This window comes from Porites lutea, chromosome 9 (genome assembly GCF_958299795.1).
Source record: "Porites lutea chromosome 9, jaPorLute2.1, whole genome shotgun sequence".
NCBI classification, from domain to species: Eukaryota; Metazoa; Cnidaria; class Anthozoa; order Scleractinia; family Poritidae; genus Porites; species Porites lutea.
In genome coordinates, this window is record NC_133209.1 from 18,695,868 (window position 1) to 18,713,112 (window position 17,245).

General features: G+C 37.9%; 1 protein-coding gene, 2 long non-coding RNA genes and 1 pseudogene across 4 annotated transcripts in view; all 4 read right to left on the reverse strand.

Annotated features, from left to right (window-relative positions):
* Positions 1 to 6,430, reverse strand: part of LOC140947229 (uncharacterized) — an 11,815-nt gene extending 5,385 nt beyond the window's left edge. For both annotated transcript variants that reach the window (XR_012166936.1, XR_012166935.1), the window contains exons 1-3: positions 6,337 to 6,430; positions 4,023 to 4,086; positions 232 to 2,991 (exon numbers count right to left, since the gene is read on the reverse strand). This is a non-coding gene — a long non-coding RNA (uncharacterized lncRNA). The remainder of the gene's footprint in view (positions 1 to 231; positions 2,992 to 4,022; positions 4,087 to 6,336) is intronic.
* Positions 6,431 to 8,612: 2,182 nt separating this feature from the next.
* On the reverse strand, positions 8,613 to 11,491 carry LOC140948445 (uncharacterized). Its single transcript, XR_012167043.1, has 3 exons — positions 11,408 to 11,491; positions 10,250 to 10,313; positions 8,613 to 8,985 (listed from the first exon to the last, which is right to left on the reverse strand). It is a non-coding gene; the product is annotated as an uncharacterized lncRNA (long non-coding RNA).
* Positions 11,492 to 13,314: 1,823 nt separating this feature from the next.
* On the reverse strand, positions 13,315 to 14,602 carry LOC140948422 (ATP-binding cassette sub-family C member 4 pseudogene; annotated as a pseudogene).
* Positions 14,603 to 14,961: 359 nt separating this feature from the next.
* Positions 14,962 to 17,241, reverse strand: LOC140948997 (ATP-binding cassette sub-family C member 4-like). The gene is made up of 3 exons (XM_073398252.1): positions 16,637 to 17,241; positions 15,150 to 15,286; positions 14,962 to 14,969 (listed from the first exon to the last, which is right to left on the reverse strand). Exons 1-3 carry the CDS (start codon positions 17,239 to 17,241, stop codon positions 14,962 to 14,964), a joined length of 750 nt encoding a protein of 249 aa, XP_073254353.1.
* Positions 17,242 to 17,245: the final 4 nt, after the last annotated feature.

Consider the following 17,245-nt stretch of genomic DNA (forward strand, 5'->3'; position numbering starts at 1 on the left):
GCACATCCCCACCTAGAAATTCCTAAAGTACCCCCCCGGTCTCTTTCCAATTTACAACTCCATGTAAATTGGTGTGTAAATGTAGAATTTGCCTTCTTTTCCAGTCAGCTTTAAAAGTTTTGCAACATATTTGCCCTTGGTAAATTTGGTGCAAATCCATTGTTTCGTCGATACACTTGTGTAAAAGAGAGAATGAGCTTGTATAAAATGAAAATTGTAGTTGATACTCACCTCTCTTGAGGCAGACATTCTCGATTACGTACTGAATACTGATGCTTGGGATTGTTACAACCTTTCCTTGTCGATCAGAGAGAAACAAACTGAGGTCTCAAGCTCAACATGAACTTTAATAGTACGCTACAAACGTGACTAAAACGTTCCCCGGGAAACTACTAGAGAACTATGCTCGTCCAAAACGTACCAAAATAACAAAATATGAAGTTGATCACAGTCAGCTGATGCACATGCGCATTTCATATCATTTCTTAGCCGGTTTGGCTGATTTGCATATCTTAAGATACTCGCGTGAAACCACAGGGGCCCACACAATCTGTTTGCGAAGCCGATTGTTATTTTTATAGTAAATTAAATGTACTGGATTTACCGTTTGCTTCACCTATAGCGATATATCGCTAACTATGTATATAAATCAATGATAAATAAACGTTGAATTACCTTGCCTGTGGTGTATAGTCGTCCTTATAGAAGGAAATGCAAGCAGAGCTCGCGCAGAGTTGGGCCTTGTTTAGAACACATGCCTTGATATAAATTAATATTAGTTTTTGTGTCTTCAGAGGTTGTCTTGACTTTTCGCTCTTAAAAAGTCGAAATAGTTTCAGATACTAGAAGCAAGTTGCAAGGCCTCAGTAATGTCTGAAGAGTGTGTTTTTGAGAATATGGGAACTGAGTTTTACAGTTAAGAAATTCTTCTTAGCCAGAATCCCCTAATATTTGTGAAGATCACCTGAAATCAGGTGACGTTTAATCAAATCCGCATTTTTGATGGTTGACGGTAAAATATAACCTTTCTGGACGGTTAGATTTTAGGCCTTTTGACGGCTGACGGTTAACCCCATTGAGATTCTCTGGTAACAGACCACTCGGAAAAGAAAGAAAGAAACAAAAAACAATTTTCTTGACAGGGGTCTAACCGTGACCTACTGGTTACTAATGCAGATGTTCTAAAACTGAGCTACAGAAGACTAGTCCTTTTTTTCTTTTAGTTTATTTCAAAGGCAGTGCAAAGCGATAATTTACAAACTGCTCTACCAGCAAATAGCAGTGCCAATCTAAGCGGTTAGAGCAAATCGAACACTGAGTTGTAACATAATGAGCAAGGTCTAAATACATATATATAATTAATAAAATAAATAAATTGCTAAAGAGATAGAGCAGTTAATAGTAATAGTAATAATAATAAAGAATAATAAGATAATAAAGAATTTGTTTACAAAGGCAGTACGAATTCATTTTATATCAGTAAATTAAATCTAAAGGCGAAAGTAGGCACATCTACACAAGTCATTAGAGAGCTTGACGTCACAAGCATCCTGCACACGACTTGGCCGTGATAAGATCAAAAGTCTCTTTGCAAAAGATAACGCATTGTCCCATTTGTGTGTCAAGTGATCATCTACTGATGCTAAGCAAATTTCAAGTGAACATCCGATCTGAGGGTGATGCGACCCTCACCCTCAAGACACATGATCAGGGTACCCAATGACTGCCTGTGAAATAACTTTTTCAAAGGGGCAAGTTTTGACTTGAAAGTTCTAAAGCTCGATAAAGGCTAAAAATTTCTGGAAAACCGTTCTATTCGTCTGGGTATTAACTGCTATGTGGCTCGGCGATTTTCGGATGTTGCGTTTTTCACATTAGTACCAAGATATTGCGGTTATTGTCAAAAAAAACTGAAGGATTCCTGGAAACTCTCGGTATACAAATAAACGAAATATACCCCTTAGAATGTTCTAACGAAAGTATAGCTAGTTAATCATACCCACGAACTTTCGAGATGATCCACAGCTTAGAGATCCGGATGAGACGAAAAATCCACGAATCCACGCTCTTATCTACTCTGGAAATGTGCTGATAAGGGGTAAATTTGACAAGAGAATTGGCTCATTCCCTGTTGTAAGAAAGATATCAGATTGTTTCAAACTTCATCAGTTGTGTCTCAAAATACTATAGAACTATATAATTTTTCAGTGAAACCACGGCCAGTTGGAAAATAAAGACTCGACTCTGGACTTTGGACTGGACTGGTTCCCAACTGGCCATCTTGGAGTCTAGGCATTATTTTCATTTTTCTCACTACTTTTTCTGGAGATATCAAGAAACTTTTCAAAGGTAGAAAAACCAACAAAATTAAGACGTCAAGTCCTTTTTAATCTAGTCGAGGTTCCAGAGTCCAGTCCAACTTTTCTTTTTTGTTAGAGAATACCTAACTTGAGATTCGAGTGAGGCCCAATTTTAGCAGTTCTCATATATACACTCTCTCTAACGGCTACCGCTAAAACTGTTTTCGTTTCGCCTTGCCCGCCGGAATGTTATTACAACGCGAAACGAAAATTAAGCCTGATCTCAGGTTAGAGAATACCGCGAAAGGTCCTCATTGCAACCAGTTCCATAAAGTTAAATTTTTTTCAAACTTTTATTAAATACCCACAGCTGCTTACAATAATAACGTTACATGGCATTGCATAATATTGCATTACAATACATTACAAATACATTACATGACAGTACACTATAAACTTTAACACTTAAGTAACTATAAAGTTTATTATTATTATTAAAACAATTTATCGTAAAAAGTATTCAAACTTATCCACTTAAAAGCTTGGTTGGATTAGTACCGATAGAACTTATATGTGCGGAATCCGCCAAGACATCGCGGATCCTGTGGATTGGATGATTCTGGGGTGTGTTCCATCAAGGTAAAAGCAGCAGGAAAAATATTCTGCACTTCAGACTCTCCGGACATAGAACCTTGGAAATAAATTAAAAAAATAGTTAAAAGAAAACCCTTGTCTTTATACAATACTTATAAATTTCAACTTTGAAAAAGTCGGAATTAATCAGTTGAACGTTTACTGCACACATGCATTTAAACTTAGAAACCCACTGCTTTGTTTTGTAAATGCGGATGTGACAATTTTCATTGTTGTGCGCTGTCCCTCTCAAATTCTATTTCATTATTTTTTTAATAACTTTATTGATAACTCCACAAACAGTACAACATGTTTATTAACAACATTTTAGTGGTAAACTGATTACACTAATTCAGGGGCCCCTGCACTAATAACAGTGGCGGATCCAGGGGAGGGGCCCAGGAGGCCCGCTATCCCTCCCCCCCCCCTTATTTTAACGCCAAACTAAGGCCCGAAAGGCCGAAAAAATTTTTTTGGCGACCGGGTCCCCCCTCTTTTCTAAGGGTCAGGATGACCTTCCCCCCTCCCCCCTTATCTGATTCATGTTTGAAACGATGCCCTCTCTAAAGCATGAACGTCATTTGGGAAAGAATACTAATTTGCCAGCTAACAATTACTGTTGAGGAGAGGGACCAAAGGATGCCATTTCTTCGACACAGAGATTTGTTTGTAGGATTCAATTTCATATTGGAACGCAAGAACCTTCAAAAACATTTTTAGCTGAGGGGTCTTGTTATTGGTTTTACGACCCCATATCTAGTGTCTAGCAGAAAACAAAGTAGTGCCTGAAGAGCAAATTTAGAACTATGAGGCCTCAAACTCAAAAAATTGCTATATCTTTTGAGTAGTCTCGAGGTATAAAATCACAATCAGCAAACTTATCAGTCAAATTTTCCCGAGACGTTTTAACTTTTGAACAATGTCAGAAAAGGTGAACAAGAATGTTTCATTGTTCCGTGTACAAACTTGAGGGTTCCACGTGCGCGCGCGCTAACCCGGCCTCACGGTTCCTGATCGGTTTTAGGGCTCAAAAAACGATTGTAACTGAACTAATTTAAATTTCAGTAGAGAGTGAACTGATTGCCTCACCTTTATGAGTCTCTCTGTAAAGGTTATTCGCCAGGCGTTTCTGGGTCACTTCTTGGTGCAGAAACTAAGAAAAGATGAAAGCTAATAGTTACTAATACATGAAATTTTGGCGACACTAAAAAATTAGCGAATTTGGCGTTTATTCTACAAATAGCTAAATTAAAAATGCACCAGAACTAAGTGTCGCTAAATTTAAATCATCGCTATTAAAAATTAAAGTGAGTACAGTATGAAATTCCGCCATTTGGTCAGTTTCACACACACGTGCTATTTGACGGTCGATTATAACGTGTATTTCGTTCAAAATAAAGTTTTAGAACGTTGTATGATTTTGATTTAAATGAAGCTATTGACTTTTATGATTTTATCACATATATGTTAAATTGTCGTCGTAAAAGTTGTGAATACCTTAATTCGTCAAAGTTTCAGTTCGTGAAATCACAAAAATAAGGTGACTCATGTTCCAAAATTTACGAAAAGTCGCTAAATTTAAGTGCCGCTAAATAAGGATTTTTCAAAATCGCTTAATAACGCGTCGCCAAAATTTCATGTAATAAGGTAGACGCCACGGTAAAAGGACTTTTTATTCACTCAAAATCATTCGAGTAATCGCCATTTGTTGACCAGCTAAATTAACAATTTTAAGTGATAATGTACTCAGTGGCTACAGATGTCAGGCGTTTTTCAAAGTATCCAGGATTTAAAAAGTGTCTTTGGTTTCAAAAAGCTTCTTCACAAGCTTCCGACATTTCGCGATGCTACTACCAGTGACGTCTGAGAAACGAGCACAGGAATTTCATACTGATGACGTGTAATAGCTCTCTCCTCCGCAGAGGCTCCCGCAGGGTATTCCTATAATTATACTACTACATGAAAAATTACTGCAATTTGATTGGCTTAGAGCAGTGGTATTTCAGCTTAATTTGAAATACCTACATGTGAAAATTACAAACCTTTTTCGGGTAGTAGTATAAACAAATAATAGCATGATTTGTGGGTGATATTTGGCATAAATACCACTCGTGATATTTCAAAATTGTCTCAAATTTCACTCGCCTAACGGCTCGTAAAATTTCGTATAACAATTTTGAAATATCACTCGTGGTATTTATGCCAAATATCACTACTAATCATGCTATTACCTATACAAATAGCAATAATCGAAAAAAAAAACAAAAAAAAAAACGGAAAGCCCACAACACAAAGAGACCCTGCAGAGGAGAAAGGTGCAATACCCAGATCTCTGTACAGTAGTTCTTTTGATTGATCGAAGGTGCCGCGAGAAAAATTTATTTCAACCACATTACCCAGCAAACTCGTTCCCAGGGTTCTCTTCTGCCAGTCCGGCTAAGGAGCGACAGGTGGGAGAGAGAACCTGGGAACGAGGTTGACTTGATAATCCAGACCTCGAGTAGTGACGCGTCATCAGTATGGAATTTCTGCAGTCGTTCCTTAGACGTCATTAAGGGGGCTTAAGCAAAGACTTTTTTGAGCGACGCAAGTCAACCAGAAGTGTGGTCTTTTTCCTTTTACTGTACCTTTACGAGACTAAATTTTTATTACTAAGTGTCTTAACTCATAAAGGGAAGATTTGCCATAGAACTGGGGCGAAACCACTGCCCGAGAATGGAAAAAGGCTACTTCCGGTTGATGTTCGTCGCTCAAAAACGTCTTTGCTTCAGCTCCCTATTTAGTGGGGAAACCAGTGGTAGCGCCACAAGAAGTCGGCTGTCAATTCTCAGGCTATGATGACGCTCAGGCCGTCCCCTGCATTTTCCTTTTCCATGATTTAGAAAGAACAAAAAATAACCTGCTGGCACTCATGGCAGTTCTTATTTTTATCAAAGCTAAAAACTGTGTTTAAAGCAACAAAAGATCATCTTTGACCGTCCCTGTCTGACAAACATGTCGCAAAAATGTCAGGAAATGTGCAAAATGAGGAGTAAACGGAGCGAAGATGGTAAAATAAAAAGCCCAATTGTCTTCTTATTAGTTTTATTGTTTTAATTTTTACCGGGGCACAAATTAACAGCAGTACATTTCAGCAAAACAAGCCCCTGAAATGCGTCTGAATGGACTACTTTCATAATTAAAGGTCTCTCTCTCTCTCTCTCTCTCTAATTTACAAATCCATGTAAATTGGTATGTACATGTAGAGTTTGCCCCATCTTTTTCAGTCAGTTTTCACAGTTTTGCAACATATTTGCCGCGAGTAAATTTGGTGCAAATCCATTTTTTCGTCCATGCACTCGTGTAAAAGAGAAAATGAGCTCATTCTCTCTTATATAAAATGAAAATTGTAGGAGATACTCACCTCGCTTGAAGCAGACATTCTCGATTACGTACTGAACACTGATACTTAGCTTGGGATCGTTACAACCTTTCCGTTTCGATTAAAGAGGCAAACTGCGCCCTCAAGCTCGACATGAACTTTTATAGTACCTTACAAACGTGACCTAAAACGTGCCTCGTGAAACGTGCTACTATGCTCGTCCAAAACCCACCAAAACAACAAAAAATCGAGTCGATCAATTTTCATGTTAAGGCACATTCACCGCCTTTGTTTTTATCTTTCATTTTTTTAAACCATTTTGTCACGTACTTTTGTCCCCACAAATTTTTCTGCATCAAGTGGTCACCCACAGGCGCGGATACACACCGGTTTCCACCGTTCTACTGAAATCGGTCAGATTTTTTCATAAAAATCATATATATATTTAGTAATAAATGAACTTTCCAAGTTGAAACCTGGAACTGATGGTTTGGACAAATGTTTTCTTTTTCCAATTCCGGACATTCGATGCCCCCTCAATGAATCAGAAACCCGGGAAAGGGAACTTAATAGGGAGTTAAAATCCAAAAAACTTCCCGGGAGTGCATACCCCCGGGCTCCCTTAAAAGCTTTCTCACTCGGCCCCTCGTTTAGGAAATCGGTCAGTATTTATCCTAGATCCGCGCCTGATCCACTTTATGTCGCTTTAATTCAACGAGTTTGACATGGCATTGTTCTGAGATCCTACCCTGCGAGTAGAGGTTTCTTTTTGGCATTGCTAATTTTAGCATTACTTTTTTGAAATTTTTTATTCAAAATACATTGAAAATGAAACGAAAGAAAACGACATAACAATTACAATAAATATGCAACGAAACTATTTTCCATTTTTACAATGGCCTGCTGACAAATAAAAATAACTTTTAAAAAAGTAACGGAAATTAAAAAAGAAAGGGAAAGGAACTAAAAGAAGAAGACGCTAATCTAAAAAGTGAAACAGTACAGTGTAGCTTAAAGGAATATGTATCAAGGGAGGTACACTATCGTTCACCTAGTTAAGTTTCAACAATGCTTTTTTAAATTGCTCTAAGCGGTTAGATCTAAAAGCTTTGTGGCGAAGAATATCAATTTTATTAAGGGTCAGTAGAAAACTCTCAAAATCCAGGATGATCACGTACGCTTTTTGCAAAGCACATGATACATGGCGACAATCAAACAAGACCTGTTTAACGAACTTCCCAGTTATTTCAGGGTCTCGATGGGGTGGTAGCTTTGAAGGTTGAAGGTTAATTTTTTCCAATTTCTTGACAGTTGACGGTTATTAAGTTTTAGGGCTTTTCACGTTTGACTTTTATGAAGGAGAAATTTTTTCCAAGAGTTTGAGGTCACAAGCATCCTGCACACGACTTGGCCGTGATGAGATCAAAAGTCTCTTCAAAAAACATAATTATTGTCCCATTTGTGTGTCAAGTGATCATCTACTGATGCCAAGCAAATTTCAAGCGAACATCCGATCTGAGGGTGATGTGACCCTCACCCTCAAGACAAATGATCAGGGTACCCGATGACTTCGTGTGAAATAACTTTTTCGAAGGGGCAAATTTTGACTTGAAAGTTCTAAAGCTCGAGAAAGGCTAAATATTTCTGGAAAACCGTTCTATTCCTCAAGGTATTAACTCCTCTAGAGTTCGGCGATTTTCGGATGTTGTATTTTTCACATTAGCATCAACATACTGCAGTTATTGTAAGAAAAACGGAAGGATTCCTGATAATTTCGGTGTATAAAAAAGAAATACCCCTAAGAATATTCTAACGAAAGTACAGCTACTTAATCATGCCCATGAACTTTCGAGATGATCCACCAGGGCAACTTAGAGATCCGGATGAGACGAAAAATCCACGAATGTGAATGGCACATGCCCTTATCTACTTTGGAAATGTGCTGATAAAGGGTAAATTTGACAAGAGAGTTGGGCTCATTGCCTGTTGTAAGAAAGATATCAGATTGTTTCAAACTTCATCAGTTGTGTCTCTAGATACTATAGAACTATGGAATTTTTCAGTTAAACCAAGGGCAGTTGGAAAGACTTGACTCCGGACTTTGGACTGGACTGGTTCCCAACTGGCCATCTTGGAGTCCAGGCATTATTTTCATTTTTCTCACGACCTTTTCCGGAGATGTCAAGAAAGTTTTCCAAGGTCGAAAAACTAACAAAAATAAGACGTCAAGTCCTTTTCAATCTAGTCGAGGTTCCAGAGTCCAGTCCAACTCTTCTTTTTTGTTAGATAATACCGCGAAAGCTCATCATTGGAACCAGTTTCATAACTTGTTAAATTTTTTTCAAACTTTTATTAAATACTCCACAGCGTTACAATAATAACGTTACAAAATTGGCATTGCAGAGTATTGCACTACAATACATTACAACCACATTACATCACATTACACTATAAACTTTAACACTAAAGTAACTATAAATTATTATTATTATTATTAACACAATTTATTATAGAAATTATTCAAACTTGTCCGCTTAAAAGCTTGGTTGGATTAGTACCGATAGAACTTATATGTGCGGAATCCTTCAAGACCTCGCGGATCCTGTGGATTGGATGATTCTGGGGTGTGTTCCATCAAGGTAAAAGCAGCAGGAAAAATATTCTGCGCCTCAGACTCTCCAGACATAGAACCTTGGAAATAAAAAAAGTCAATTTAAAAAAACTGACTTTAATTAGGCAATACTTGTAAATTTCAACCTTGAAAAGGTCGGAATTAATTTCAACGTTTTTAAATATAATATTACTGCACACATGCATTTAAATTAGAAACCCACTGCTTTGTTTTCGAAATGCGGATGTGACAGTTTTCACAGTTGTGCACTGTCCTTTTCAAATTCTATTTCATTTTTTTTTAATAACTTCATTAATGACTCCACAAACAGTACAACATGTTTATTAACAACAGTTTAGTGGTAAACTGATTACACCAATTCAGGGGTCCCTGCACCGATAAATTACACTACAGTACACAATACAAAAAGAAAAAAGAAAGGAAGAAAGGCGAATAAGTGAAGACGGAAAACAATAACAATAAGAAGAAAATAACATATCCCTAAGAGAAAAGTGTTGTACACAATTCCTTCAAATGTTTGTTGAAAAAGCGACTTCAGTAGCAAGCATTACAATGAAGAAATAAATAGCTTGCTAGCTACCGGTTGACTCTGTAAGATGAGACGCCTTTGCGACCGGCACTGTACGTCTTAGAGAGATGTCCGTCTTATGTAGAGTCCGAACTTAAAGGGAGTAAAGAAAGGTAGGGACCAACTCTAGGTGTCCGTTAAGAGCGAGTTGACTGTAATTCATGTTTGAATAAACGATGTCCTCTCTCCGAGTTAGCAGGTCATTGGGAAAGATTACTAATTTGCCAGCTAACAGTTACTGATGAGGAGAGGGACCAAAGGATACCATTTCTTCAACACAGAGACTTGTTTGTAGGATTTAATTTTTATATTGGAACTTAAGAACCTTCAAAAACATTTTTAGCTGCTCTTGTTATTGGTTCTACAACCCTATAGATGGTGTCTAGCAGAAAACAAAAGAAGTGCCTGAAGAACAATTTTAGAACTATGGGGCTTTAGGCCCAAAAAATTGCTATATCTTTTGAGTAGTCTCGAGGTATAAAATCACAATCCACAAGATTATCAGCCAAATTTTCCCGAAACGTAATAAATTTTGAACAATGTCAGAAAAGGTGAAAAAGATTGTTTCGTTGTTCCGTATACAAATTGGAGGGTTTCGCTTTGCGCGTGCGCGCGAGTTAACCCACGGTCCCTGGTCTGTTTTAGGACCCAGAAAACGATCGATTGTAGCTAAACTGATGAAAAAATAAACATATCAGATTGTATTTCTCCCTTATTAAGATTATATTCCGGTAAAGAGAGATGGATCGCCATACCTTTATGAGTCTCTTCGTAAAGGTTATTCGCCTGGCGTTTCTGCGTCACTTCTTGTTGCAGGAACTAAGAGAAGATGAAAGCTGATAGTTACCTTATTTTATGAAATTTTGTCGACACTGAAAAATTAGCGAATTTGGCGTTTATTCTAAAAATAGCTAAATTAAAGTGCACCAGAATTAAGTGTCACTAAATTTAAACCATTGCTATTAAAAATTAAAGTGAGTACAACATGAAATTCAACGTGTATCATTGACTTTTTGTGACAATGTACCGAAAAATATGAGTGAGGACAGCATTAAGATATTTTATTACAGTTGCAGTTTGGTTTGTTACGTTCAAAATTAAGTTTCAGAACGTTGTATAATTTTGATTTAAATGAAGCTACTGACTTTTACGATATTAATCACATACATTTATGTTAAATTGTCGTCGTAAAAGTTGTGAATACCTTAATTTCAGTTTGTAAATGGCGAAAATTAATGAGCCAAAATATACGAAAAATTCGCTAAATTAAAGTGCCGCTAAATACGGAGTTTTGTCCCTGGCTGACAAACATTTCATGAAATGTGCAAAACGAGGGGTAAACGGGACAAAGATGGTAAAATAAAAAGCCCAGTTGTCGTCTTATTAGTTTCATTATTTTTATTTTTCTTGGGGTACAAATTAACAGCAGTGCATTCAGCAAAATAAGCCCCTGAAAGGCGTCTGAATGGGCTACTTTGATCCGAATAATTAAAGGTCTTTCTCTCTTTCTCTCTGTAATTTACAACTCCTTGTAAATTGGTATGTAGGTTAGTATCTCATGTAAGACTCCATATTATGTCCCCTATATAGAATTTTTCATGTTTCTATGTATTCTCCTGTTTTCCCTATGTTTGCCTTGTTTCCTCATGTTTTTCCATGTTTTTCCCCGATTCCCCCTGTTTTCCCATGTTTTTCTATGCTTTTTTCTTGATTCTCCCTCTTACATGAGATACTGACCGGTATGTACATGTAGAATTTACCATCTTTTTCAGTCAGCTTTAAAAGTTTTGCAACATATTTGCTGTGATGGAGTAAATTTGGTGCAAATCCATTGTTTCGTCAATACCGTTGTGTAAAAGAGAGAATGAGCTCATTCTCTCTTGTATAAAATGAAAATTGTAGGTGATACTCACCTCTCTTGAGGCAGACATTCTCGATTACGTACTGAATACTGATGCTTGGGATTGTTACAACCTTTCCGTGTCGATGAGAGAGCCAAACTGAGCCCTCAAGCTCGACATCATCTTTTATAGTACCTAACAAACGTGACCTGAAACGTGCCTGGCGAAACATGCTACTATGCTCGACCAAAACCAACCAAAATAGCAAAAAATCAAGTTGATCAATTTTCATGTTAAGGCACATTTTCCTTTGTTTTTATCTTTTGTATTTATATACCATTTTGTCACGTATTTTTGTCCCGACAAATTTTTTAGATATAAGCAAGTTGCAAGGCCTTGTAAATTAATGTCTAAAGAGTGTGTTTTTGAGAATATGGGAAGTGAGTTTTACAGTTAAGAGATTCTTCTTAGCCAGAATCTCCTGATATTTGTGAAGATCACCTGAAATAGTAAAATCAGTGAGATACCTTAAACTTTTTGACCTTTAATCAAACTTGCATTTTTGACGTTTGATGGTAAAATGTAACCTTTTGACCGTTGACGGTTAATTTTTAGGCCGTTTGAGATTGAGATCCGTCTAGTCACAGACCACTCGGAAAAGAAAGAAACAAACAAAAAATTAAAACAAGTTTTCCTGACAGGGATCTACCGTATGACCTACTGGTTACTAATGCAGATGCTCTAGCTACGAAGACTAGTCCTTTTTTTTTTCTTTGAGTTTATTCACCAAGGCAGTACAAAGCGATAATTTACAATCTGCTCTACCAGCAAGCAGTGCCAATCTAAGCGGTTAGAGGAAATCGGACACTGAGTCGTAACATACTGAAGGTCTAAATAAAAATATAGATTAATAAAATAAATAAATTGCTAAAGAGATCGAGAAGTTAATAGTAATAGTAATAACAATAAATAATAGTAAAATAATGAAGAATTTGTTTACAAAGTCAGTACCAATTCATTTTATATTACATTAAATCTAAAGACAAAAGTAGGCTCATCTACACAAGTCAGTGGAGAGTTTGAGGTCACAAGCATCCTGCACACGACTGGGGCGTGATGAGATCAAAAGTCTCTTCAAAAAACATTATCGTCCCATTTGTGTGTCAAGTGATCATCTATTGATGTTTGTCATGTTTAGCCAAGCAAAGTTCACTGAGTAAACATCCGATCTAGAGCAATACTGCTCCGCGCTGCACGTGAGGGTTGATGCGACCCTCACCCTCAAGACAAATGATCATGTATGGTCACCCAACGACTATTTCTTGTGAAAAGAAGTTTTCGAAGGGGTAAATTTTGACTTGAAAGGTTTAAAGCTCGAGAAAGGCTAAATATAGACCCTCGTAACTTACCCGCGATTTTCGGAGGTTGAGTTTTTCACATTAGTAACAAGATATTGCAATTATTGTAAGAAGAAACGGAAGGATTCCTGGAAATTTCGGTATAAAAGTAAAAGAAATATCCCTTAGAACATTCTAACGAAAGTACGGCTATACTTAATAATCATGCCCAGGAACTTTCGAGATGATCCATCAGGGCAGCTTAGAGATCCGGATGAGACGAAAAAGCCAACTAAAATGTTAAAGACGACTAAACTAAAACACGCTATGATATCCGAACACATCAATAGTTTTTACAACAGCTCCAAAGTTTAAACCTTAACAGGCTTCTAAACGAAGCTGGGTGGCCATGAATCATAAGAAAATTAACAGCCCAAAATTTATACTTCAGACTTTAAGAATCATGTTTATTTGATCGGTTTACAGAAAAAGGTGAGCAACCTATGTCTTTCTTCTTTCTTCTATGTCTTTCTTCTTTCCAGATGCTCAAAGATAGAGCTACAGGAGCGATATTTGAAACGCCTCGATTTGGCAGGTATTCCATAAAATATTCAGGACCTCTCATTTGGTTGAATCTCCCCATCAGCCCAATCTCCAGAAATCTAAGTATTTTTCTTCTCATTCCTAGATATTAGGGCTGCTCACATCCAAAAGATATGGTAATTAAGTAAAAAAGAGAAATTTCAGGGATTGAGACAATCGTTGCTATAAATAACTATCCTTCGAAGGATTAGTAACTAAAACTCGCCAAATGTTTGTGGGATATAGTTCAACTCAATATTCAGTTCTTACTGGTCGGCATTATCATCATAGTTACGACAAAGTCTAGAAAAATATCCTCCTTCATTCTGAAGTAAAATTTCTGATTTGTCATACTCTACAACTCTTCCGTGATCCAGAACCAAAATTCGATCATAATCCATGATTGTGTTTAATCGATGAGCAACTGTAATCACCGTACAATGCTTAAATTTCGTGCGAAGTGTTTCCTGGATTAACTGATCTGTTTTGTGATCCACATTTGCCGTTGCTTCATCCATAACAATAATTTTGTTCTTCCGCAATAACGCACGGGCCAGACACAAAAGTTGCCTTTCTCCGGTACTGAAATTACTTCCGCTTTCTTTCACCAGCTGGTTCAGTTGCATCGGAAGATTTTTCACCATAGCTCCCAAACTCGCATCCCCTAAGGCATTCCAGATTTCCTTGTCTTCGTGTTCCTCAAAAGGATCCAAATTCATTCGCAGTGTACCGGTAAACAACACTGGATTCTGGGTAATAACCGCTATGGCTTGGCGAGAACTTTGAATGTTAACATCACCGACATTGACGTTATCGATGATGACGTAACCAGTTGGTTGAGGCATACGAAATAGGCCTGCAATCAATGAAGTCTTGCCAGCTCCAGTGCGACCAACAATTCCGATCTTCTCTTGTGGACTAATAGTAAAAGTGATACCTTTAAGTATTTTGGGTCCGCCGTGGTAGTAAACAAGTTCCACATTTTTTAATTGTAATTGACCGTACTGGGGCCAATGTTCTGGAGGCTGTCGATGATTCTGGTACCCAGGCTCTTGTTCTATTTGACTGTACTTGACGACACGCTCTACGGACGTCATGTAACTTTCAGCTTCTGACCACATCCTAACGGCATACTGAGACGTGTCAACAGCAAGCTGCAGGGCGTATACAATGGATAATGCTGCAATCCCTGCCAAAAACGAAACAAAAACTACAGTTCTAGTCGCAATTTACAGCAGAGCGTGCACAGTGGAGCACTATGGATATTAGATTTTGGTTATTTATGCATCCAAGAAATTTTGATTGGGACAAAGTCATCCGTTTGTCTGTCCTTACGTCTGTCTTTTCATGTTAGCGCATGTGAAATGTCAAACTTACTGGCTTGGAGTCCAACGCATATACAATCTCTGTTTACCTTGATATTGGACCTACATGTTATGGTCAATTGACAGCTGTCAAAATAGGGTATCCGCTGACCACTGTCACATGACTGTATCGTGAGCTCAGGTGTACAATTTATTGCATTTTTAAATATTTTTAATGATATATTTTTTTAATTGAACACTAGTGAGCAGCACGAAGCAACGTGAGAATGCTGTTACCTTTTTTTAATTTCTTCGACCGGTTTTACACCCCAAGCTTCATCAGGGAGAATAACAAGATGGAACTAAGGAACAAACTTTATGATGCCTAACGATTATAGTGAAATCACGTTCCTGTTAAGGTAAGAACAGCAAAAAACCCATAAAATATTTCGCGCAAGATATGGCTACAAAAATCCTTCGTTCCGTAATGTGCAATGCTTAATTTTGGGGCTCAAGGATTTAAGTTTAAATCCGTGAGTCCTAAAATTAAATATTGCACATTTTGATTGGCCATTTGTTGTTTCAACTTACCTGCTTTAGACTGAGTAATGATTGCAACGTAAATGACAAATGTCGCAAAGATGACGCAGATCAAGTCCAGACGCATGCCTAGCCATCTAGCTATTGCAAAAATGGCAAAATAAGCTCGATTGTGGTCGTCCTGGTATCTGACGATAAACAAACAAATTAAAAACTAACTAATCAACTCGCTTTGATGAAATCTAGGAAGAATTTCTTTCTTTCGATCTCATTGAAAGCCCGCGGGATACCCCTTTAATGGTCTACAAGATGAGGGGATGCTCCAGCCGAAAGAAATATACCTTTTTTCGTCCAAAAAACCGCTCATACTCGTGCTTTTAAGCCCCAGTGAGAATTTCCCATATTCCGGCTTTATCTCCAGTTTCAACCAAATCACGTTTAGAGTAAACGCCACGTGACCAACTTTCCTTTTTACTGATGTCGTTTAATAATTATTATTGCTACACTAAAATAAGTTGTTTCATGTCAAGTTGGCCTGCGAGCAAGCTCACTATTTGTATAAAGGGTAGCGAGTAGCCACGAGAGAACACACGAGCGAGGGGGGAAGCCGTGAGCGTGTCACGCGTCACTTCTCACTACTCTCTTTATGAAGCCCGAAAAACCTATTATTATTCATTCAAAATATTTCTCCGTTTCTGATTGGCTAAAATCACACGCAGAATTCATCATAACCAGCTATTGTCGACCAAATATGGAAGAATTTTGCCATATTGAACTGATGATTATCGCAGATTACTGAACTGTTAACCGAGAAGACCTGGGGTCGAGGTTGAGTTGTTTTGGTAGTGAGAACGAAATATGGCTGACATGATCACTCGTTTCACCGGGAAGAAATAGGCGAACTATTGGCTAAAAACATAGTAAGAACAGCAAGAAGACAATTCGAAGGGTGACATCTGCTATTTGGAGAATATTTGCGGAGCTGAACAAACCTTTAGCTCCTAAACTTGCCGATTAACGTGCACTATCGAAGATGATGAACTTAACTTCGATGGAGGTAAGCATGTTTTAGCTTGTTTTTAAACTAGAATTATTTTTCATAAAACATTTATTGAACTCTGCTTTCGTATCATCTTTACGGCCTCGGCGGATAACACCTTCCTCGATCTCCATAATTCTTCAGATGATACTCAGCCTTTACATTGCCGGCCCAGGCCTTACAGATATGGATGTATGTATCAAGGTGATAAAGGCACTTGTGACCGGTAAATAACCCCGATTCGAGCCACTATGAGGACGAGATTTGACTTCATATTTTTTTTTCGCGTATTATCACAAAAGAAGACACCCTGGAAAACTGAAATGACAAAACTTCTAACATTTCATACCTTGCTTCGCCACTACGACATGAATGACGCTGGCCATCATGTTTTCCCGCCAAAATGACACCGGTGCACGCGCGCACACCACTTAGTTTTATTGAGAAATCTCGTAGTCCTTATCTTGGAAATTAATCAAGGTCTTCTATAATCACAAACCTGTACAAAGCTCTTATAGACATTTTTTCCTTGTTGTAATTTCGAATGCTCACCAGTCCCTCCAAACAGTTGCTAAAATGCGATAGCACTGGACTTCGAGTCACTCCCTCTATGCGCCTCAAGTCACGTGATGGATTGAGGTAATATCGACCAATCAAAGCAAAGATAACCATGAGTGGGAATGCTGGCAGTATTATCCAGGGGATTAACACAGATTGAAGTGTAACTGCTCCAATGCAGAATAGAATTATCTGCATGGCCATCAGAAATGCTTCTGGCAGTAATTCTTCCATGATGTTAATATCTCTGGAAAACCTGTTCAACACTCGTCCAACTGGATTGGTGTCAAAAAACAAAACCGGAGCTTTCACTACCGCTGACAGCATTAAGTTATGAAGGCTCATCGATGAGTTAATCAACACGTTCAGGAACGTGGCCGCTCTGATGGTCGATAGTAAGAAAGCTGCACCAACCAGGTAACCATATATGGAAAGGTCTTGACTTTGACGCTGGGGATCACTTGATCTACTGGTCAACTGAAGAAGCCACCAGTCGGGAAGAACTAGGGATGCTTTATGATCGATACATAAAGAAAACAGGTTCATTAGT

Coding starts and splice junctions, on each gene's coding strand:
- LOC140948997 (XM_073398252.1), bottom strand. CDS start 17,241: ATGAACCTGTTTTCTTTATGTATCGATCATAAAGCATCCCTAGTTCTT. Junction 15,287..16,636: donor TCTATAAGAGCTTTGTACAG/GTTTGTGATTAT, acceptor GTTTATCGTCAG/ATACCAGGACGACCACAATC.